The sequence below is a fragment of the Loxodonta africana genome, chromosome 13, assembly GCF_030014295.1.
Source record: "Loxodonta africana isolate mLoxAfr1 chromosome 13, mLoxAfr1.hap2, whole genome shotgun sequence".
Lineage (NCBI taxonomy): Eukaryota > Metazoa > Chordata > Mammalia > Proboscidea > Elephantidae > Loxodonta > Loxodonta africana.
In genome coordinates this window covers 73,231,039-73,255,845 of record NC_087354.1, presented here as the reverse complement: position 1 = coordinate 73,255,845, position 24,807 = coordinate 73,231,039, and the positions used below count along the sequence as shown (strand labels likewise).

At 39.4% G+C, this 24,807-nt stretch overlaps 1 protein-coding gene across 5 annotated transcripts in view; it reads left to right on the top strand.

Moving 5' to 3' along the window:
• SH3D19 (SH3 domain containing 19) overlaps positions 1 to 24,807 on the top strand; it is a 230,561-nt gene that overhangs the window by 107,097 nt on the left and 98,657 nt on the right. For 2 of the 5 annotated variants that reach the window (XM_064267567.1, XM_064267568.1), the window contains exons 1-2: positions 1,246 to 1,592; positions 1,677 to 1,716. In XM_064267567.1, the coding sequence (XP_064123637.1) occupies positions 1,439 to 1,592; positions 1,677 to 1,716 (194 nt within the window). In that variant the 5' untranslated portion in view covers positions 1,246 to 1,438. Of the gene's footprint in view, positions 1 to 1,245; positions 1,593 to 1,676; positions 1,717 to 24,807 lie in introns of those variants that run through there. The other 3 variants (XM_064267566.1, XM_064267565.1, XM_064267569.1) reach the window with 2 other exon arrangements.

Sequence of the window (24,807 nt, the reverse complement as noted above, 5' to 3'; positions counted from 1 at the left end):
AAAAATGATTAAAATGTGCACTGTATTATTATGACTTTGAATTTTTAGTACTCAACAAGTGAAAAACCTTGATATTTTTCCTTAAGGGAGGAGTAACACCAAATGAAATTAAAACAATTTTAAAAGCGTCAGCAACACTAAATCACTGTGTCGAGAAATTAGAACCAGGAGCATATTAACAGTTTGCATTTTGGAGAGCGTTGTATCTAAACAAACATGGTTATTGGGAGCTTTTCTACTTGTTAATCTTTTGGAGGACAGCGTCTTCATGTGTACAGACTCTTGGCTTAAGAAAAAATTTCTTTTTTGTTATGAACCCCTCTGGAAAGACTTGGCACATACATTTCATTGTATCAATCCTATTCCTTTCCTTCCTTTCTCTCTAGAAGTTTTTGAATATGTTTTCATCCTATTCCTTTCCTTCCTTTCTCTCTAGAAGTTTTTGAATATGTTTTCATGATCTTCTTTATGCTGCTCCACCAGGAATAAAATGAAGAAAAAGAAGTTCCTGTCTAATCTTTCTTTTGCCATGTAATTCTATCTTGTTTGTATTAATTGAGAAAATAATTTAGGAAATGGTATCTTCACAGTATTGCGTAGAATTAAAAAAAAAAATTCATTACATAGGACTTTATTGTGTTTTTTTAAGTTGCTTTCTGATGTTGGTTTTCCCCTGACACCGGGGCCTTTAAATTTCATTTATTTATTACCATATACTTTAAAGAAAAAAAAACTTTATTTAGGGTAAAAAATATCAACTGGTGGGTTTTGTGGCTCGTTTCCCTTGTATATGACGGTCCTCAGGTTGAGTAACAGCACTTTATAGCAGTCTGGAGAGGCACTTTTGAAAAATTGAATCTGCTGTGCTCTTGTTTTTACCCTGTAGTGGGCTTTCTCAGCCTCAGCCCTATCCACATTTTTGGCCAGATAAAATTCCTTGTTGCGGGGGGCTGTCCTGTACATTGAAAGATGTTTAGTAGCATCACTGGCCTCTACCCACCTAGATACCAGTAGCTCCTTTGTCCCCCACTTGTGACAACCAAAAATGTCTCCAGACATTGCCAAATGTCCTCTGAGGGACAGAATCGCTCCTGATTGAGAACCACTACCCTAATTAACTCTGAAAGAATGAAATCCAACTTCTGGATTGTTCTGGGCAGTAGAGAGTTAAGGATGAGGCCGTACTGGCCTTAGTGTATTTGCAGATGTTGCTGTAGCCAACTGCTCATTTTTCCCCTCCCCATCTTATTAGAAGCTTCTGCCAACCGTGATTCATGGAATGATTTTTTTGAGCTGAGTAATCTGTGGCTTTTCAGTTTCCTTATTTTCTTTCCTTCACTAAATCTGTTTTGGTTTTAGCAAAGTATTTTTTTTAAAAAAAACGAGCAGAGATCTTTTAAATTGAAATGGTACATGTAATGGTATATTTTCCAAGCAGATGATTTTAACCAACCATCAAAACTTTATATGCCTTTTCTTTGTTGTATCTTTTCTCTCTGTTCCATCAGACAAATCCTTCCTCAGCTCTGATAAAAAGCCTTCTATAGGGGAAGACAGGGCTACTCTTGAACAGTTCTTTGTGAAATCTAATGGTATGGCAGCTGGTATTTAAAGAATATTCTTTCCAGGACTTCTAAAGAGCATTTTGACATGTAACTGTCTTCTCTTCTTTACAGATCGCAACGAAAGAAATAAACCAGAGCATCGTTCTTCAAGGTATGGATTTATAGTACTTAATAATTCTATATAAAGCTTTCTCGTTTGAAAAATATTGTTTGGAGGCAATGCAAGTGTCCGTTTTAGAGTTACTATACAGTTGAGTCGTCTTCTGTGGCATTCAGAGAAACTTCTCAAGGGAAATCTCGTTCATTCTCTAAATAAAAATTCGTTATAAAATTATTGCCTACCTGGAAGACATATTTTATTTTCAGAATTCCTATTAATGACAGGTAAATCTTCATAAAAGATTATTTTAATCCTGTTTCCTTCCTTTGGTGGCTTGTTTTCCACCCTTCTTCTTAACAAGGATTTCTTAACAACGTGTAATGCTTTTGCCTTTTCTTCGTTATAAAACTAACGTCAGCTCATTGTGGAGATTTAGGAAATGGAAAATACAAAGTCTTAACAAAGAAAGCCTGTCCTTCCATCAATTAGAGATGGCTGACTACTGCTAAAATGTCAGTGTTTTCTTCTAGACTTACTGTCAGTAGATACGTGTTTAAATGCAGGTTATATCAATTAAACCTCTCACCCACGACAGTGTTTTTACTAGACCCTCACCAGCACTGAAGAGTATTTTTAAAAATACTTGTCAGTCTTGTAGGTAGAAAGTTGTCTGACTTCCATCTCCAGGCAAGATGGTTAGACAGTATTTGATATTTTTAGCCCAGTTCTGTGAAGGATTCTACTTTTTCTAATATGTTTCCTCTGATTCCATATTTTATCACTTTCCTTTGCATTTTTTGTTTTGGGAACTAGTAAGTGGTAATATTGCATTCATTATGTTTTCATTGGGTTAACTGGTCTGGGAAACCAAATCTGCTGCTTTTTTTAACCCTGGAATGCATTTATCGCAATGAATAAAAATACGAAATCAATGAAAACTTAGAATAGGAATGTGTTTTGTAGAAATTATCAATAAGAATAAATTAGTGAGACCTAATCTGGGTAAAGAACATAGCTGTGTCTTTAGAATATGAGTGATATATATATATATTTTTTATGAGTGATATTTTTTGAGGCATAGTTTATATACATTAAAATTCACTTTTTGGTGTACAGTTCTATGAGTTTTGACAAATGCAGGCTGTTCTGTGACCACCACCACACTTGTTGTTATCGTTAGTTGCTGTCAAGTAGGCTCCAACTCATGGCAACCTTATGTATAACAGAACGAAATGTTGCCTGGTCCTGCACCATATCCATGATCTTTGATATGTTTGAGCCCACACCCATGGAACAGTTTATGAGATTGATTTTTTAAAATACTTGCTAAAAAAAAAAAAGTAATGTTTGCAAAAAATAAAAAGGTAATGTAAGAGAAAGGACTTTTAACAGCCTTCTTAGCTGTAGGTGCTGAAACATTGGAAGTTGAAAAGGTAAATAAAAAAACTTAACGAAGACAAAATCCACAAGACCCTTGACATACTGAAGAGTTAAACTGAATCAAACAATATGAACTTTAATAGGAGCAAATGTAAATCCTTACTCTTAGACCTAAAAGACCAGTGTAACATGGAAAGATATGGGAGATGTGACTTAGAAATTTGTTTGAAAAAGTCTTGAGAATTTAGTTCATTATAAATTCACCATGAATAAAGCGCTTGATGTGACTGCCCCCAACCTCCCCCAAAAAAGTTAGCACTGATTTCATATTATACTGAAAGAAATAAAATATCCGGAATAAGAGAAAAATGATAGCTCTGGACCACACTTTTGATATTGTATCCAATTCTGGGGAACAGAGGCCACTGAAAAATGGAAGGAAGTATGTTGTAAACTGGCTATATTGGTATCACCTGGGGAACTTGGAAAAAAAAAAAAAAACCCAGAATCCCATGTCCCATCCCAGAGATTCTCCTTTAATAAGTCTGGAGTGGATCCTGGAAATCTGTATATTAAAGAAATTCCACAGTGATTCTGATACATAGCCAGGTTGGAGACCACTGTTGTAGGAGACAGCAGTTGAGTTGGGACAGGAAAGATGAAAGAGAAGAGTAGAAGTCAGAGCTAATTTATAAGAAGACTGATGTGAGGGATTGGATAAGTTTAGCCTAGGCATGAAAGTTTGGGGAGGTATATAGGGCAGAAATGATGACCAACTTCAGGTACCTGGGGCTGGCACCTAGAAGAGGTTAGCAGAATTATTCCTCATAAATGCTGTTCTCCACTAAGAGGAACCAGGGTTCCTTGGAGGAAAGGCTGATTCCAGGTCTGGGGCAAGGGAAATTACAAGGTAAGCCTGAACTTTCTTACATTATCTTTTGTGATGGAAATCTGAGAAGTGCTCAACTGGCCAAATTTGAGTATTAAAAAAATAAGTAAAATACTATGACAATGATGCTAATCAGTTCTAACACATTGAATTTTTAAAATCCATGCAGAAGGAATGATAGAAATAGAAATTAAAAAAAAAAAGATTAAAATTTTGCAGCCCTCAATAGTCGATTCAGGCAAGGATCATCAGTGGCAGGTAAAAACAGTAAAAAGTTGTTGGGAAAAGATATTCATTCTACCTAAAAATATCAACGCACAGATTAGTTTTTTTTTTTTTTTTTGCCAATTCAACATTTTTTACATGTATAATTCAGTGATGTTGGTTGCATTCATCATGTTTGTCATGGATTGAATTGTGCCCGCAAAAATATATGTCAACTTGGCTAGGCCATGATTCCCAGTATTGTGTAGTTGTCCTTCATTTTTGTGATCTGATGTAATTGTCTTCCATTTTGTAGTATTGTAAATCCTAAACCTCTAATTAGGCAGGATTAGTGTAGTATGTATCTTGAGCCACCCCCTTATTAAAGGGCATGACTCAAGTCACACCCTTACTCCAGTCACGTCCTTGCTGGAGTCGCTCCTTTTATCTTACAAGAGATAAAAGAAGAGATAAGCAAACAGGAGAGGGACCTCACTACCACCAAGAATGAAGAGCCAGAAGTGGAATGCATCATTTGGACCTGAGGTCCCTGCTTTGAGAACCTCCTAGACCCAGGGGAAGATTGACGTCAAAACACGTGAAGATCTCCAAGGAACGCTGGGCCCACAGATGTTGAAAAGAGATAAGACTTTCCCCCAGAGCCACAGAGAGAGGAAACTTCCCTGAATTCAGACTTCTAGCCTCCTAAAATGTGAGAGAATAAATTTCTCTCTGTTAAAGCTGCCCACTTGTAGTATTTCTGTTATAGCAGCACTGGATAGCTAAGACAATTGTTCAGCCATTACCACTGTTTCCAAATTATTCCACCACCATTAGCAGAAACTCAGTGCCCAGTAAGCTAAGACTCTGCCCCACCCCTGGTAACCACTAATAAACTTTGGTCTCTGTATATTTGCCTATTTGATGTAAGTGGGATCACACAGTATTTGTACTTTTTGTGACTGACTACTTTCGCTCAGCATAGGGTTCTCAAGATTCATCCGTGTAGCATATATCAGGATTTCATTTCTCTTTGTGGCACTGTAGTCCATGTATGTACCACATTTTGTTTATCCGTTCATCTGGAAATAGGTCATTTCTACCTGCTGCAGTGAACATTGGTGTAAGATCAATTTTTAATTACAAATGAGAAAGTGTACCTTTCCAATGGAGAGACCTGGGTTAACAGCATCTTAATCAAGTGGTCAGCTTACATAACATTGTTATTGAACCGCCCTGCGAGTGTGTGCCTCTTGATAATGCAATAAGCAGTACACACAGCTATCACTTATGTAGTAGTCCTGCTGAAAAAAGTTGATGTCATGAAAAATGCAAAAAGATTGAAGAGACAATGACCACCAAATATAATTTGTGAATTTTTTTAATCTGGTGTTTAAAAAGAACCCTCCCCCCCCCAAAAAAAAACCCAAAAAACTCGTTACCATTGAGTCAGTTCCAACTCATGGCGACCCTATAGGACAGAGTAGAACTGTCCCATAGGGTTTCCAAGGAGTGGTTAGTGGATTCAAACTGCAGACCTTTTGGTTAGCAGCTGAACTCTTAACTACTGCACCATCAGGGTTCCACCCCCCAAAATTGGGGGGGAGTATAACTGAAAAAATGTTTTACTGTATTTTAGGTAGTATTATTTTATTAACATTACTTTTTAAAGATGTATAATAGGGATATTGTTATGTAGGAGAGTGTCCTTATTCTTAAGAGATGTGTGCCAAAGTATTAGGGGTGATGTAGTCTTATGTTTGCAACCTACTTGCAAATAATTTAGGGAGGGAAAAAAAGCAAAAAGAGAGAGAATGATAAAGAAGCAAATGTGGGAAAATGTTAACAATAGGTGAGTTAATGAAAGGTGTTCGAGTACCTGGGTGGTACACATGATTAGTGGACTTGGCTGCTGACCAAAAGGTTGGAGGTTCAATCCACCCAGAGGTGCTTTGGAAGAAAGGTTTGGCAGTCTAATTCCAAAAAACCAGCCACTGAAAACCATGTGGAGTACAGTTTTACTCTTAACATTCATGGGGTCACCATGACTCAGAGTCAATTCATTGGCAACTGGAATATGGGTGTTAGTTGTACCTTTCTTTCTGTAGACTTCAAACTAAAAAGTAGGAGTGGAGGGACCTGTCCTGTATATCTCATGGAGCCCCAGAGAGTGAAATGTATTACCTGTGGTAGAACTTTGAAGAGGGTGGATATTTGCAGACTATGAGGAAGAAAGCTGAAAAGCTGGTCAAGAATGAATGGGCCACTCTGTGAGGGAACACATTCAGGGAAAAGCTAGGCAAGTTAGTGTTGGGAATAAAATAGAGGGTTCATGCATTGCTAGATCATTATTCTTCATGGCTCCAGCCCCTCGCTCATTCAGTAGCCAATGAATATTTGTTGAGGTGCCCTATTCTGGGCACAAGATACAATAGAAAACAAGAAAAAGTCTCAGCTTGATGGAGCATCCGTTGTTTTGGACTTAAACACTAAATCTCTAAGAGCCTGTGCTTCTCTATTTATCCTAAAGTCAGGATCCAGGTCTTCAGAGTTCTTTTTCACCAGTGCCTGTGGGTACTCTTGAGGGTATTTGGAAAGTATTCTGATTACTCTTTTTTTAAAAAAAATTGTGCTTTAAGTGAAAGTTTACAATTCAAGTCAGTTTCTCCTACAAAAACTTATACATACATTGTTATGTGACCCTAGTTGCTCTCCCTACAATGTGACAGCACACTCCTCCTCTTCGTGCTGTATTTTCCGTGTCCATTCAGCCAACTCCTGTCCCCCTCTGCCTTCTCATGTCTCCTCCAGACAGGAGCTGGCCACATAGGCCCATGTGTCTACTTGAGCTAAAAAGCACACTCCTCACCAGTATAATTTTATGTCTCATAGTCCAGTCTAATCTTTGTCTGAAGAGTTGGCTTCAGGAATGGTTTTATTTCTGGGATAACAGAAAGCCCGGGGGCCATGTCCTCTAAGGTCCCTCCAGTCTCAGTCAGACCATAAAGTCTGGTCTTTTTATGAGAATTTGAGATCTGCATCCCATTTTTTTTCCTGCTCCATCAGGGATTCTCTGTTGTGTTCCCTGTCAGGGTAGTCATTGGTGGTAACCGGGCACCATGTAGTTCTTCTAGGCTCAGGCTGATTGAATCTCTGGTTTATGTAGCCCTTTCTTTTTCTTGGGCTCATATTTTCATTGTGTCTTTGGTGTTCTTCATTCTTCTATGCTTCAGGTGGGTTGAGACCAATTGATGCATCTTAGATGGCCACTTGCTAGCTTTTATGACCCCACACACTGCTCACCAAAGTGGGATGCAGAACGTTTTCTTAATACACTTTGTTATACCAGTTGACCTAGATGTCCCCTGAAACCATGGTCCCCAGACCCCCACCCCTGCTACTCTGACACTCAAAGTGTTTGGTTGTATTCGGGAAACTTCTTAGCTTTTAGTTTAGTCCAGTTGTGCTGATTTTCCCTGTGTTGTGTGTTGACCTTCCCTTCACCTAAAATAATTCTTGTCTACTACCTAATTTTTTACTACCTAATTAGTGAATACCCTTCCCCGTCCCTCCCCACTCTCGTAACCATCAAAGAATGTTTTCTTCTGCGTTTAAACCTTTTTTTAAGTTCTTATAATAGTGGTCTTATACCATATTTGTCCTTTTGCGACTGACTAATTTCACTCAGCATAATGCCTTCCAGATTCCTCCATGTTAGGACATGTTTTATAGATTCATTATTGTTCATTATCATTGCATAGTATTCTGTTGTGTGAATATACCATAATTTGTTTATCCATTCATCCATTGACGGGCACTTTGGTTGTTTATCCTGATTACTCTTTAATCCCTCATTTGTATCATGAAGTTTTCAAGAAATGTTACTAGTCTTAGTAACCCTAGCACTTAGTATACTGCTTGGTACACAGTAAGCACTTAGTAAATGTTTGTTGAATCAGTGAAATCCAAATGTAGTTGGAGGACAGAAAAGGAAATGTCAATATTTTTCGCTTGCAAATTGGGAAGAACTGACTCTAAAAAGTTCACACAGGACATTTACTCAATGTATTTGTGACAACAACAGCTGGAGGGTAGTGCCTTCAAGGAGAAATGTGTCTCCAGAAAAGGCAATTACTTTCTGTCCAGGTTATCTTCCTAGATCTCCAGGCCAGCAGTGCATCAAGCAGCTTAATACCTGCTGCATCAATAGGGCAGAAAGAAGAAAATAAAAACAAAAAGTCACTTAATTGTGGTGTGTTTGTCTCTTCTCCTCTGGCCGCTCAGCAGCAAGAATGATGGGCTCAAAGCCCAGCAAGGATAAGAGAAATGCATCCTTTGGTATTCGTTTTTATAAGGCCAGACACTCCTATAGCTTTCACAGTGAAAGGTGAATAAATCTGGAATGTTTGCCTTGTTCTTTCGTTTCGGTGCTGAAAGAAGATGGAAGCATATCTCTTGTCAAGTTAAAAGAAGAGTTTTATCAGGCATTGGTCAACACTAGTGGCGCAGTGGTTAAGAGTTTGGCTGCTAACCAAAAGGTCGGTAGTTCGAATCCACCCTGCCGCTCCTTGGAAACCCTATGGGGCAGTGCTACTCTGTCCTGTAGGATCACTCTGAGTCAGAATCAATTCAGTGTCACCCAGCTTGGTTTTTGGTTAGGCTAACACTAAGACCCGAAACTAAGGACCAATAACCCAGTAAAATACGAGCCAACCAAACCAAAACCCACTGCCGTAGAGTTGATTGCAACTCACAGCAGCCCTGTGGGACAGAATAGAACTGCCCCATGGGCTTTCTAAGGCTATAATCTTTAGGGAAGCAGACTCCTACATCTTTCTCCCACAAAATATGAGCAGGGAACTCAACAAAATAAAATCTAAGTAGCCAGCTAATAGATGAAAAGATTCTTCACCTTGCTAGTTATTAAGATGTTTGCTAACATCATAATGAGATACAATTTTACTTCCACTCGGTTGGCGCAGAAATCTTATAAAGATTGACAGTACCAAGTTCTCACAGCAACTCTCAGACACTGTTAATGGGAGTGTAATTTGGTATAGCATATTTAATGGGGGAAATGAGCAATACCTAGTAAAGTCGAAAATGCTCACACCCTACAACTCACGAGGTATATATGCCCTAGAAACATTCTTTCACATGCACGCGAGGAACCGTATTCAAAAATGTTCAGAGTAGCACTGTTTGGATTGAGGGAACTACAGCAATCTGTGTCAACATAGATAAGTCTCAGAAACATGATTTTGGCTGATGAAAAGCAAGTTGTAGAAGGGCAGATACAGCGAGATACCATTTCTACAAAACAGAGGGCCAGATCTGGCCTGTCACCTGTTTTTGTAAATACACTTACCGGAACTCAGCTGTCCCTGTTTGCATGTGGTCTGTTGCTGCTGTGCTCGAGGATGGCAGAGTTGAGTAGTTGTAGCAAGGACCATATGGCCTGCAAAGCTGACAATATTTACTATCTGGCCTTTTGTAGAAAACGTTTGCTGACTTCCAATACAAAGGTTAATCACAGGGAAAACACAAGTAGTTGTGTTGTATGTTATTTATGTTGTGTGTTGTGTTTGTGTGTTATTTATGACTACATTTTTATGTAATGCAATCATTAAGAAATACACTGAAATGATAAATAGCAACTTGGCAATACTGATTATCAAAAAGAATGGGATCAGGGAAGGGCCCACAGGGAGCTTCAGGGGCATCTGTACTGCTTTAGTTCTTAAGCTGGGTGATGGGCTTTGGAGTCTTAGCTACACTTTAAAAATCCTGGAAATTTTCACTGTTTAAAACAAATGAAACCAAAGGCCCCTCAAGAAGACTTTGAATCCTGTGGCACTGATAAAGATGTTTTTATGGGATGGGAGAATCGTATTGAGTGTAATTTTCTTTGATTACTTCTGAAAGAGGAAAATTAAAAGGAGGAAATTGCAGAGACGGTCAGAAAACACGTGACTGAACACTGTTTCCATCTCACCTCTACTTATAATCCTGCCCCTGTGGTTCTCTCTACTCAGAGCACCTTCTGTTGCTCTGCCGATTATGAGCTCTTTTTGACACTGAAGAGTTACACAAGTAACACATGAAAACATTTTTTAGCAGTACAGAAATATGGGGCATCTGCCTTCATCCCATTAAAAAAAAAAAGCCTCATTGCTGTGCAGTCAATTCTGACTCATAGTGACCCTACAGGACAGGGTGGAACTGCCCCATAGGGTTTCCAAGGAGCACCTGGTGGATTTGAACTGCTGACCTTTTGGCTAGCAGCCGTAGCTCTTAACCACTACATCCCCAGGGTTTTCCCTTTATCCCATTAAAAAAAAAACCCATTGCTGTCGAGTCCCTTCTGACTCATAGTGACCCTATAGGTAACTATTATTAGGAGTCTGGTGGTTCATTGTCTATCCTTCTAATCTGCTTTCTATGCATATATATTATATATTCAAATAATATTTAGAACAAATGGCTGTGTGTGTGTATACATACATATATTCCTGCCAACTTGCCTTTTTCACTTAATGCATTTTAGAAATTCTTACCATATCAGTTTCTACTTCATTATTTTTTAACAGCTACATAGAATTTTCTAGTGTAGTTACATCTTAATTTATTTAACCAGTTCTTTGTTGGTAGTATTTAGATTATTTCCGGTGTATTACAGTTAGAAATTCTGCAGTAAGTATCATTATGTTCATATCTTCATGTACATAAAAAACTAAACCAAACCCGTTGCCATCTAGTTGATTCTGGCTCATAGTGACCCTATAGCACTGGGTAGAACTGCTGCATAGGATTACCAAGGAGTGGCTGGTGGATTCGAACTCCCAGACATTTGTTTAGCAGCCGAGCTCTTAACCACTGACCACCAGGGCTCCTTCTTGTGTATAGGTGTAAGAAAACCTTTATTGCTTCCTCCAAGATTGATTTTTTCCTTTAAATTTCTATTGAAGCCTGATTCACAATTATTTTTTTAAAAATTATATGTGCCCTCAATTTCTGTTTTCTTCCCAAATCACAGATAACTTCATAGTGTTTCAGTACCTCTCTAGGTTCAGTAGGGTCCATTACAAGCCCCCTTCCCATAATGTTGGCTGAAATGTCATCCCACACAAGGAGGCACTCAAACTCAACATACAGAATATTCATAGCACATAGCTCGGTACGCTCAGGATTAATAGCTGATGATGTGAAAACTCAAAGCAACTGCTTTATTGTGAAGAATTTAAAAGGGTCTTGGTTCTTTGCATTGAGGTCTTGTTGGTAACTCTTATGAAGATGTTCAGGATTTTATTTTGACATTTTACCACCATCCCCTTATGTAGCTAAAGAAAGATTTAACTTGTTGTTGCTTTTTTATAAATATGTCTGTTAAAATGTCATGTTCTGCTGGGCTTATTTAGCTACTATAATTTTGTGGCATTTCCCTGCCCGTCTGTTTTGATATCCCGTACCACTATAAATGATAGCTGTGTGTGATTACTTTCTGGCATTATGTTTTCTGAGCTATAAGAACAACATTACTTTTGCTCTAGCATCTGTAATGCTATAAACGAGCTAAAAAATTAAAGTGTATACAGGTTTTTTGAGGGGGAGTCCCTTTGCAAGGGGAGATGTGGAAGAATAAATAATATTTTATGTCATCCTGCAGAGAATACCATATATATATGTTATGGTTTTTTATTGTGGCTTTAAGAAATGTTTTAAGAAATACTTTAACATTTCATTCTAGTGTGATGGGAATGAAAATGAAGCATTTATATGGTGTATTTTTAATCAGTTGGGTAACTGAAAAGTTTTATTAGCTGGTCTACCACTGCCATTGTGCTCTAGTGTGGGGGCTTCTCTGAAGTTGTTTGGAATTAAACTAGCAGCAGGCAGTTAACTGTGGAACAGCAGCTGGCCTTGTATTTATTACTTTTCTCAAGTGAGCTTGCATGACCACCCAGTTTTCAACAGTCCTGGGAGCACATGGAACTCTTGGCCCTTAAGTGTTTTCATCCTAATTCTTTTCTCTCTCCCCTTGGTAAATTAGTTCTTTACCATCCTGCAGTATTGTTTGGAAGCCCTTATTTACAACGTTCTACAAAATCTATATTAAAGAGCCTTTAGCGAGTAAACTTTGTGTACGTCTTTGTGGATCTCAGTCTGTCTTTAGGTTATGGCCTTTCCCTAGATAACATCCTTGTACAACTCGACTTTAAATTTTTGGTAAATGTGTTCCGTTATTGGCACAGCGTATATCACGTTCTTTAGATGTATTGATTATGACTATAAACTGTGCAAGTATACTAATTCATGGAAGAGTCTTAGTGTGGACAGACTCAGTGAGCAATCATTGAGTAGCCCAGTCACTTCCTACCTCATTAACAGTAAACTGCTAGTGATTAAAATTCAGCCTCGTCCTTGTACATGAAACCCTTATTGAAACTGAAACTCAGATCTTGTCTTGAACGTACGATTTCATATTTGGAGACTTCTTTGCTGATTAGAGACTCTTCTAGATAATAAATCAGTTTTGCCCTAGTGACGAGTTCTTGCCACTTTTGATCTTGCTCCAGGTGTAGGGTAGCTCTCCAGAGATGTAGAGTGAGCAAGTCCGAGTCTAAAATGCAGCAAAACTAAGGCAGGCATCCAGAGAAGAACTTGAATGTGACTCACTTTCCTTTTGGACAGGAGCATTGTGAATCAGTACCCTTTGGTAATTAAGAAAATGAGAAAAGGAAAGTATTAATTATCTGAAGGCTTCAGAGTAACTTTTTGTCTAAGATACAAACATCCCTCAACTGTAAACCCATTTCCTGGAGATAACACCGTCCCTGGCACACTGCCTCGTGTAGACCATCCAGGGATATGGCGCAGGACTTAAAGTTTAGCACCATCTTTTGCCCAGTGGATACTCGGTTGTGCCTTCTGAGGAGAAACTCCAGGTGGAAAAAGTCTTTATAAGCTGAACCACAATCTTCAGATTTGTTTCCATATGGTAAAGCCCTATCTTTAATATCATTACTCTTTTTTAAATTCTTAAATGAAATTACATTTATTTGTTCTGATTGTAAAACAGAACATGTTCATTATAGAAAATTTAGAAAGAAAAAAAAAATCTACAATCCTATCCCCTACCCCTCTCCCCCCACCCCCGACCCCGTAGTTAATCACTATTCTATTTTGATGTATTTCTTTCTGGTTTTTATCTTTTCAAACAGATATACATATAAATATATAATTTTAACATAGAGGTTTGTAAATATACTTTTTAAATTACTGCTTTTATTTAACATTATATCATGAGCATTTCTCTATTTCAGTAAATATTCTTACAAATTATGATTAAAAATTTTTAAAAACTTCTTGATTATAAAACATGCTTAAAGGTAATTAGGAAAAATACAAAGAAAGAAATTACAGTAATTCATAGTCCAGCCACTGAATAACTGTTGTATATTGGTGGTTCAGTTTCTCTCTTTTTTGTGCTTACTTGATGTCTTTTTTAAACATAATTGGATCATACAGTGCACAGTGTTACATATAAGCTGCTTTTTCCACAAAATAATGGTTTATAAGCGTTTTCCCATGGGGTGATTTTTAATGGTAGTCGATCATGTAGGTATGCCACAATTTAATTTTTTTCACATGCTTTGACACTTAGGCTTTTTACCTTTTTTTTTTAAACTATTACAAATAAGCTGTGATGACAGTCCTTATACCTTCATTTTTATGGACTCTCACTGATTTCTTCCTGTAATAAATTCCTAGCGGTGGAATTAATGGGTCCAAAAAAAAAAATTTAGGACTTTTCATATAATACTACCTAATTGCCTATATAAAAGGTTGCATTCTCATTAGTATGACTTTCTTTAAAAATCATCCTTGCCCTGCTTGGTTTATAGATGTGCCAGAAGAAAATCGTGAATAAGAATGTTCTTTGTTTCAGCTTAACTCATATTTTTGTGTTACAATGCTCAGGTTTGTTAATCACGACCCATTTCTATAATTTGAGGCCCAAGGTAATACTAACTTCCCGAAGAGGCCTTGTGCTAACTGACAGCCTCTGAGGTACTTCCCTGGGTGGCACAGGGAGTTAACACACTTGGCTGCTAACTGAAAGGTTAGCAGTTCAAGTCCACTCAGAGGCACCTCAGAAGAAAGGCTGGGGATCCACTTGACAAAAAATCAGCTTTTGAAAACCTGATAGGACACAGTTTTGCTCTGACACATATGGGGTCGCAATGCGTCAGGGTTGACTCGACGGCAGCCGGTTTGGTATTTTTGCTGTTGTTTGTTTCCGAGGGCCTTCAGGAGCTGGATCACCTGGATCGGAGGCATAGACAGACATCGGGGCACACCCCTGAAGCCTCGTTTTGAAATTGGGCCTGTGTGTGCTCATTCACAGGGAACTGTTAGGGCAATCCAAAATGAATACAAAAAAAATCTCTCAGGTCATGCCCAAGTTTGGAAAACTTTTTAGGGCAATCCAAAATGAATTAAAAAATACTCTCTTAGCTGTTTAGGCTCTGCCTGAATTAGAATCCCAGCTTTACCACTTAGGAGCTGGCTTTCCTTGGGCGAGTTTCTTACTTTTTCTGTACCTCGGTTTCCTCACCTGTAAATAGGGCTAATAATAATACCGATCTTTTAGGCGTGTGATTATCAATATGATTATTTAATTGCTGTATCAGTCAGGGTTCAGCCAGAGAAACAGAACCAGTAAGAGATATATATTAAAAGATTTATTACAAAGAATTCACTTAACATGATCGTGGGGGCTGGCTAGGCAAGTTGGAAATCATAGGGCAGGCCATCAGGAAGGGCAGACTAGACCTCATGTGCATGGGCTGAAGCTCCTATCCACAGGTGGAATTTCCTTTTTATCTGGGAAGCTTCCTTGTGCTCTTAGAGTCTTTCAGCTGATTGATTCAGACCTTTTGAGGTTATCTAACATAATCTCCCTTACTTAAAGTCAACTGATTATGGACTTCAGTCACATCGATAAAACAACTTCATAGCAACACCTAGTGTTTGATTGCATAACAGGAGACTGCAGCCTAGCCAAGGCTGTCCCTGGATGGTGTAAACGGCTCAGGCACCGGACTGCTAACTGAAAGGTTGGAGGTTCAAATCCACCCAGAGGCACCTTAGAAGAAAGGCCTGGTGAATCTACTTCTGAAAAATTACCCATTGAAAGTCAGCAACTGGTTTTTCAGATGACACAGAAAGCGGCCCGTCACCGTTGCTTTGGACCTGAGTTAAGCCCACTAAACCCACCTGGCAATGACTTCCGGTGCCTAGCTCTGTTTTTCAAGGTCAGGGCTCTTCAGGCCTGCCAAACTCAGATGCTCTTTCTGACAGGTCTGTTTGATAATTGTTTTCTTAGTTTTAGTCATAAGTAACTGTACAGTTGCATTATTCATAGTTCTAAAGGGTTCTCTCTACTTGAGTGTCTGTTTGGACACCCTGACCTGGGTGGGCGGCACCTGCCTTTACAATTCATAACACCCTCAGTGCTTGGATAAGCCACTGCTACATGGGCCTGCTGTGAATGGACTGTTAGAATCTGGGCGTTGCCAGGAACTGTCGAGTGGTGCTGCAAGCTTCTGACACAGTGACAAGATATTATCTTTGGCTATTTAAACAAGAGATAAAGATTTGGTTCTCTCTTGTTACTACCAGTGCTGATTTTTCCACACAGCGGGTGAACGTCCTTTTGGGAAATGAGTGGCATTCCTTTGGGCATAATAAACACTAACCTCTTTTCAGTCTGAATGTAGGATGTCTCCTTTGTCCCCACCCTCTAAGAAGGAAAGGACGGGCCACTCAGAAGTGAAATAGCTAATGGACAAAGCACAATAGACATTGCTAGGAAACTTCTGGGTAGTCTTGGATTTCAAGGCTCTTACCGGTTGCTTTGGAAATACTCCCTGTAATTGATTCTGTTGTGGACGCCGTAGGCCTCCATGTCAGGTTTGGATTCATTTCCACAGCTTTGAAGAGAGCGCTGATGGTGCAGTCCTACTAAATCTTACCTCTTCCTCATGCAGTAATAGTGGTTGCAGTCGTACTGACCCTCGCCTTCTTCTCTGAGAACTGCCTCCCCAGCCCCAACACCAGCTGAAGGATGGGCCCCTGTGGGCAGGTACTTCTACCTGATCCTACTGCATTAGGCCGTAACTGGTGGACCCCTGACCCATGAGCTGTGCTAATCAACTGCATCCTCTTCACAGTTTAACCTAAAAGACACAGAACTGAGAGCCATGGTTTCTGGAGCTTGAAAAAAATTTAGATTTGGACTTGGAGGTACATATATGGCCAGGTATGCTGATGATCAAGCAGAAAGAGTCTGACACTAGCAGAAGATGTAAAGAGAGAAGCAGAGATACAGTGATATTGTTGTTGTTAGGTACCGTCTAGTTGGTTCTGATTCATAATGACCCTGTGTACAATAGAGCAAAATACTGCCCAGTCCTACGCCATTCTCACAGTCGTTGTGTTGTTATGCTTTAGCTCATTGTTGCAGCCATTGTGTCAGTCCATCTTGGTGAGGGTTTTCCTCTTTTTTGCTGACCCTCTACCAAGCATGGTTTCCTTCTCCAGGGTGTGGTCCCTCCTAATAACATGTCCAAGGTACATGAGACGAAGTCTCACCATCCTCGCTTCTAAGGAGCATTCTGCCTGTACTTCTTTCAAGACAGATTTGTTCATTCTTCTCTCTGTCCATGGTATATTCAGTGTTCTTTGCCCACACTGTAATTGAAAGGCATCAATTCTTCTTCAGTATTCCTTGTCCAGTTTTCGCACGCTTATGAGGCAGTTGAAAATACCATGGCTTGGGTCAGGCGCACCTTAGTCCTCAAAGTGACATTTTTGCTTTTTAATACTTTAAAGAGGTCTTTTGCAGCAGAATTGCCCAGTGCAATACATCGTTTGATTTCTTGACTGCTGTTTCTGTGGGCGTTGATTGTGGATCCAAGTAGGAAATCCTTGGCAACTTCAATCTTTTCTCCATTTATGTTGATGTTGCTTATTGGTCCATTTGTGAAGATTTTTATTTTCTTTATGTTGAAATGTAATCCATACTGAAGGTTGTAGTCTTTGATCTTCATCAGTAAGTGCTTCAAGTCACCTTCGCTTTCAGCAAGCAAGGTTGTGTCATCTGCATATCACAGGTTGTTAATGAATCTTCCTCCAATCTTAATGCCATGTTCTTCATATAGTCTGCCTTCTTGGATTATTTGCTCAGCATACAGGTTGAATAAGTATGACGAAAGAATACAACCCTGACACACACCTTTTCTGATTTGAAACCATGGAGTATCCCCGTGTTCTGTTTAAACAACCGCCCCTTGATCTATGTACATGTTCTTCATGAGCACAATTAATTGTTCTGGAATTCTCTTCTTCACAATGTTATCCATAATTTGTTATGATCCACACAGTCAAAAGCATAGTCAGTAAAACACAGGTGAATACCTTTCTGGTATTCTGTGCTTTCAGTCAAGATCCATCTGCCTTCAGCAATGATATCCCTTGTTCCAGGTCCTCTTCTGAATCCAGCTTTAATTTCTGGCAGTTCCCTGTCTGTCAATGTACTGCTTTTGAATGATCTTTAGCAAAATTTTACTTCGGTATGATATTAATGACATTGTTTGATAATTTCCGCATTCTGTCAGATCATCTTTCTTTGGAATGGGCACAAAAATGGATCCCTTCCAGTCAGTTGGCCAGGTCTTCCAAACTTCTTGGCATAAACTAGTGAGCATCTCCAGTGCTGCATCCATTTATTGAAACATCTCAATTGGTATTCCGTCAATTCCTAGAGCCTTGTTTTTTGCCAGTGCCGTAAGACTTCTTCCTTCCATACCATCAGTTCTTGATCATATGCTACCTCCCAGGATAGTTGAACATAGACCAATGCTTTTTTGGTACAGTGTCCCTCTATTTCTTCCATCTCCTTTGGATGCTTTCTGCATCATTCAATATTTTGTCCATAGAATCCTTCAGTATTGTAACTCAAGGCTTCATTTTTTTCCTTCAGTTCTTTCAGCTTGAGAAATGCCGAGTGTGTTCTTCCCTTTTGGTTTTCTAACTCCAGGTCTTTGCATGTTTCGTTATAATACTTTGTTTTCTCAAGATGCCCTTTGAAATCTTCTGTTCAGCTCTTTTACTTCATCATTTCTTCCCTTTGCAGTAGCTACTCTACATTCAAGAACTAGTTTCATGGTCTCTTCTGACATCCAGTTTGGTCATTTCTTTCTTTCCTGTCATTTTAATGACCTTTTGCTTTCTTCATGTATGATGTCCTTGATGTATTCCCACAACTCACGTGGCCTTCAGTCATTAGTGTTCAATATGTCAAATCTGTTCTTGAGATGGTCTCTAAATTCAGGTGGAATATACTCAAGGATGTGCTTTGGCTCTCGTGGACTTGTTTAAATATTCTTCAGCTTCAACTTGAACTTGCATATGAGCAATTGATGGTCTCTTCTGCAGTCGGCCCCTGGCTTTGTTCTGACTGATGATATTGAGCTTCTTCATTGTCTCTTTCCCTAGATGTAGTCAATTTGATTCCTGTATATTCCATCCCACAAGGTCCACATGTATAGTCACTGTTTATGTGATTGAAAAAGGTATTTGCAATGAATAAGTCATTAGTCTTGCAAAATTTTAATTTTGCAATCTCTGACGTTGTTATTCTCACCAAGGCCATATTTTCCAACTACTCATTCTTTTTTGTTTCCAGCTTTCATATTGCAATCACCAGATAATTATCAGTGCATCTTGATTGCATGTTTGATCAACTTCAGACTAGAGAAGTTGATAAAAATCTTCAATTTCTTCATCTTTGGCCTCAGTGGTTGGTGTGTAAATTTGAATAATAGTCATATTAAGTGTTTTTCCTTGTAGGCATATGTATATTATTCTATCACTGACAGCATTCTATTTGAGGATAGATCTTGAAATGTTCTTTTTGACGATGAATGTGCTGCCATTCCTCTTCAGTTTGTCATTCCTGGCATAGTAGACCATAGGACTGTCTGATTCAAAATGGTCAGTACCAGCCCATTTCAGCTCACTAATGTCTAGGATATCAACATTTATGTGCCCCGTTTCATTTTTGATGAGTTCCAGTTTTCCTAGTTTCCTACTTGGTACATTCCACGTTCTGATTATTAATGGATGTTTGCAGCTGTTTCTTCTCATTTTCAGTCGTGCCACATCAGCAAATGAAGGTCCCAAAAGCTTGACTCCATCTATGTCATTAAGGTTGAGTCTACTTTGAGGAGACAGCTCTTCCCCAGTCATATTTTGAGTACCTTCTAACCTGAGGAGCTCATCTTCCAGCATTATATCAGACAGTGCTCTGCTGCTATTCATAAGGTTTTCACTGGCCAATTTTTTTCAGAAGTAGACTACCAGGTCCTTCTTCCTACTCTGTCTTAGCCTGGAAGCTCCGCGGAAACCTTTCTATCATGGCTTAGTTTCCATCATCATAGCAACATGCAAGTGACCACAGTACGACAAACTGACGGGGGTGATGTGGTCTCAGAGAAAGTGAGAAAGAATAAGAACCTGTGAGAGTAGCCACCTTGCTCCCCAGTGCTGCTCAAAGTTCAGCTGTATGTCCTGCTTGTAGCAATCCCCAGAATGCTCTTGTATGCTCAGAATAAAAACCCCTTTTATTTAATATGAGTTTAAAGGAGTTTCAGTTTTTTTTAATCTCCCAAGATAATATGAAATTTTGATACATATGGATAAACCTTGAAACATTACACTGAGTGAAATAAGCCAGATACAAAAAGATAAATATTGTATAATAGTTACATGAACTATCTGAAACAGGTAAATCCATTGAGCCAAAAGATTAGTATTACCAGGGAATGGGGAAAGGGAGAGTGGAGTGCTAAAAAAAAAAAAACCTTTTTTTTTTTTTTTTATTGTATTCCTACCCTGTTTCATAAATTATGCTAGGTTTCACAGATACTGGGAAAAGGAAAAAAAAAGTGGATGGGGAGCAATGGTAAAAATATGAAGGCGTCTTAGGCTGGGTTCTCTAGAGAAGCAAAACTAGTAAAGCATATAAGTATATGTAGAGAGAGATTTATATCAAAGAAATGGCTACTACGATTGTAGAGGCTGGAATGTCCCACGTCCATGGATTAGGATAGCGGCTTTTCCGGATTCACATTGCCACAGGGGCAGGTGAACCCAATATCAGCAGATCAGCAAGCAGGGCTCTTGTTCACAGGCTGTGAAGGTCCACAGATCCCAAGATTGGCAGGAAAGACTTCTCCTGATTCACGTAGCTGCAGGGGCTGGCGAACCCAAGATCAGGCTCCACCCACAGGCTGTGAGTATCTACGAATCCCAAGATCAGCAGGTAAGCTAATAGCTCAAGTCCGAAGAACCAGAGATCAGACGAACAGGAGGCAGCCGCAGGATCCACAGCAAGCAAAAAGCCAGAACTTCTACTTACATTTGGATACAGGCCACACCCCAAGTCAACTCCCTTTCCGCTGATTGGCTACTCACAGCAGATCTTATCGTGGGCGTGACCACATATAAACAATGAGAATCATGGCCCACCTAAGTTGACACACAATCTTAACCATCACAGAAGGGTAATAAAAAGTTAAATAACAACAACAAAAAGATGTTAAATGCCTAGGATTCAATAAAATAGATAAAATATGTGTAAATTATACCTGTTATTATTATGTCTCCACCAAATACAAGATAAGAAATGTAACAGACACACAATAAATATAAATTCTCAGGAAAACTTTATTCTAATCGGTTACCGTGTCCCACAATTAGACACAGTCACACCATAAAAAATAGGGGGTGGGGGAGGTGGAGTAAACAACTCCAGCAGCTCCATGTGTACCTTCCACCTCATAAAGCCAATAGTAGCTAAGATTTCTGAAGTGCTCACTGTGTCCTAGGACCTGTTCTAATTATTTTGCTTATAGTATTTCATTCAGTCCTCATAACAATCCTTTGAAGTACTAGCCTCGTTTTGCAGATGGAGAAACAGGCAGAAGGAGGTTAAGAAAGTTGGCTAAAACACATAGCTCACAGGAAGAGCCAGGGATGGAACTCGGGCAATCTGACTCCACAGCTCTTAGTCCCCACGTTCTGTCACCTCCCCACAAGAGAGTTAAGCCCAGACAGTCAGTTGTTCATTTGTTCATTCATTCAGCAAATATATATTGACCACCTACTGTTATCCAGTCTGTTTTTGGCACTGAGGAGATAGTAATGAAGAAGAAAAGTAAGGTCCCTGACTTCATGATAGTCCAAGTACAAATCCTGGCTCCATCACTCACCAGCTGTGAGACCTTGGACATTTATGTAAACCCTTTTCTCATCTGTAAAATTGGAATAATAGTAGAACCTTCTTCTAAAGGTAGATATGTGGATTAAATGAGTTAAAAGATGTAAAGCAATTAGAACAGGGCTCAATTAGGTTAGCTATTCTCTTCTTATTATTGGAATGAATTAAATATCAAGTCTGACCTTTTCTCCAGTTGGATGAAGTAATTCATTCTTATTAAGTGTTTACTCTGGAATCTTGGAGATTTTGAAGTTTCAATTTTAAAAGGTTTAGAGCTAGTAGGTAAAATGGAGATACCCAATCCAATACCAAACCAAAACACCAAACCCATTGCCGGTAAATTGAGTCCAACTCATAGTGACCCTGTAGGACAGAATAGAACTGCTCCACAAGGTTTCCAAGACTGTGATCTTTTAGGAAGCAGACTGCCACATCTTTCTCTCACAGAGTGGCTGGTGGGTTCAAACTACTGTCGTTTTGGTTTGCAGCCAAGCACTTAAGAACTGTGCCACCAGGTTTCCTTATCAATCCAATAATGTAATAGTGTTGATGGAGAAATTGATGTCAACCAGTGAGCTCACGGAGGGAGTAGTGGCAGAGCTGACACTGGACCTCAAACCCCGAGGCCCCACATACAGTTTGTTGTGTCTGCTGATGACCTGGGGGATTGCTTGGTCCTGAGTTCTGCATGACCCGTGTCTTCAGGAATTCTTTAAGAGTCTTAATGCGAGCAGATGCTTTATGTACAAAAGTAGATCACCTCACCTCTCTTCTCCTTGGCCCTCTACGTCTATAAAGAAGAGACTTTATCTCAGCATTTAATTAAAGTACTACCTTTTTTTTTTTAAGAAAAGTAATGGCTGTTGAGAATATAGACTTGAAATCTCCCCATGGATTTGTTCCACTTAACCCTGAGGTAAAATCACAACTTACATTTATGGTGGACCTGATGTTAGAAGGATCCCAATTTAAAAAATAACATTTCAGAGAGGCAGGGCCAAGATGGCAGAATAGCCAGATGCTTCTGGCGATTGCTCTTACAACAAAGACCAAAAAAAACAAGTGAAACGATTGTATTTATGACAGACTAGGAGCCGTGAACATCCAAGGCAAAGTTAGAAAACAGACTGAGTGGCAGGAGGAAGTAGAGACAGTTCAGAAGCAGAGAGGAGTTGCCAGACCTGAATTGCTGGGAGTCCTCAGACACCATTCCTGAGAGCAGCTGTGGTGGGCTGGTTTAGCGTATGGCCGCAGTTCCCTCAGGGTGAAACAGCTAGTTGCACACCCTAATCACAGCTCCAGAACGAGAGGAGAATGGTGCTCTCAGCAAAAGCTAAGTATTTGTGTATGTTTTATAGCGCCCACCCACCCCCAAGCTGGCTTCAGAGACTGTTGATTTACCTGGGCCTGAGATAGGCCCTGTTGAGCACCTGGAGCCATTCTCCAATAAATTCGCAGTTGTGGAAAAAGATAACTTGCCAAGTGCACTAACCTGAAGAGCTCAGGACAGAAGCGGCTCCGGTCCAGGCATAAACGATCTGTGGCCTTTGAATACTTTTCCCCCTTGCATGGACCTATGTGGGCCTATTTCATGAGAATAGCTCCTTGTTTGGTAGGCTGCAACTGTTTCAGCTGTTCGATGGAGAGGTGGATGTTTGATGATTGACACCACTTTGCCTATGAAATGGAGTCCTCACCTACCCGCATCAGGGGCCTAAGAACTGATGGCTCCACTCAGGCCACTCAGCCTCCCGGGACAGGGGTCCAGGGATAACTGGTACCTCCCAGACCTTACAACCAAAAGCACTGGGTGCCCATAATCTGTCTGCAGAACCCACCCACCTGTACGCTCTAGGGAATAGAGATGTGCTTTTCTCAGACTCACTTGGGGGATGCTTCTCAGCCCCCTGCCTTATTCAGAGAATGAACTCCTGCTACAATCAGATGCCGGTACCTACACCCATCACCCCTGCCCCGCTACCTGGACGCCTGAGCTGAATCCATACAAGAAAAGTGAATGGACTCCTACACTGATATACCTGGTAACAGTCCCACCATCTGGTGACAAGACTTCAGAGCTTCAAAGGTGAAAATAAACTAGCTCACTCAAGCAACCCATTTGGGCATAACAAAACAAAGCAAGAAGCTAGGTATACAGTAAGCAAACATAAAATAAACTAATACAGTAACTTATAGATGGCTCGGCGACAATAGTTAATATCAAATCACATAAAGAAACAGACCATGATTGCTTCAACAAGCTCTCAAAACAAAGAATCAAGGGATTTTCTAGATGAAAGTGTATTCCTGGAATTACCAGATGCCGAATACAAAAGATTAATATATAGAACCCTTCAAGACATCAAGGAGGAGATCAGGCAATACGCAGACCAAGCCAAGGAACACGCAGACAAAGCAGTTGAAGAAATTAAAAAGGTTATTCAAGAACATAATGAAAAATTTAATAAGCTGCAAGAATCCATAGAGAGACAACAATCAGAAATTCAGAAGATTAACAATAAAATTATGGACTTAGACAACTCAGTAGAAAGTCAGAGCAGCAAAATTGATCAAGTGGAAGGCAGAATTGGTGAGCTTGAAGATAAAGCACTTGGCACCAATATATTTGAAGAAAAATCAGACAAAAGAATTTTTAAAAATTAAGAAACCTTAAGAATCATATGGGATTCTATCAAGAGAAATAACCTACAAGTGATTGGAATACCAGAAAAGAGAGGGATAACACAAAATATAGAGAGAATTGTCAAAGATTTGTTGGCAGAAAACTTCCCTGATATTGTGAAAGATGAGAAGATATCTATCCGTGATCCTCATTGAACTCAACATAAGGCAAATTTTAAAAGAAAGTCACCAAGACATATTATAATCAAACTTGACAAAACCAAAGATAAAGAGAGAATTTTAAGAGCAGCTACGTATAAACAAAGTCACCTACAAAGGAGAGTCAATAAGAATAAGCTTGGACTACTCGGCAGAAACCATGCAGGCAAGAAGGCAATGGGATGAGTTATATAAAGCACAGAAGGAAAAAAATTGCCAGCCAAGAATCATATATCCAGCAAAACTGTCTCTCACACATGAAGGTGAAATTAGGACATTTCCAGATAAACAGAAGTTTAGGGAGTTCGTAAAAACCAAATCAAAACTACAAGAAATACTAAAGGGAGTTCTTTGGTTAGAAAGTCAATAATATCAGACATCCACCAAAGACTAGAATACTGGACAGAGCAATCAGATATCAACCCAGACAGGGAAAGGAAAAATAAAGATAAAAAAGCGCTCAAAACAGGGCAACAGTGAT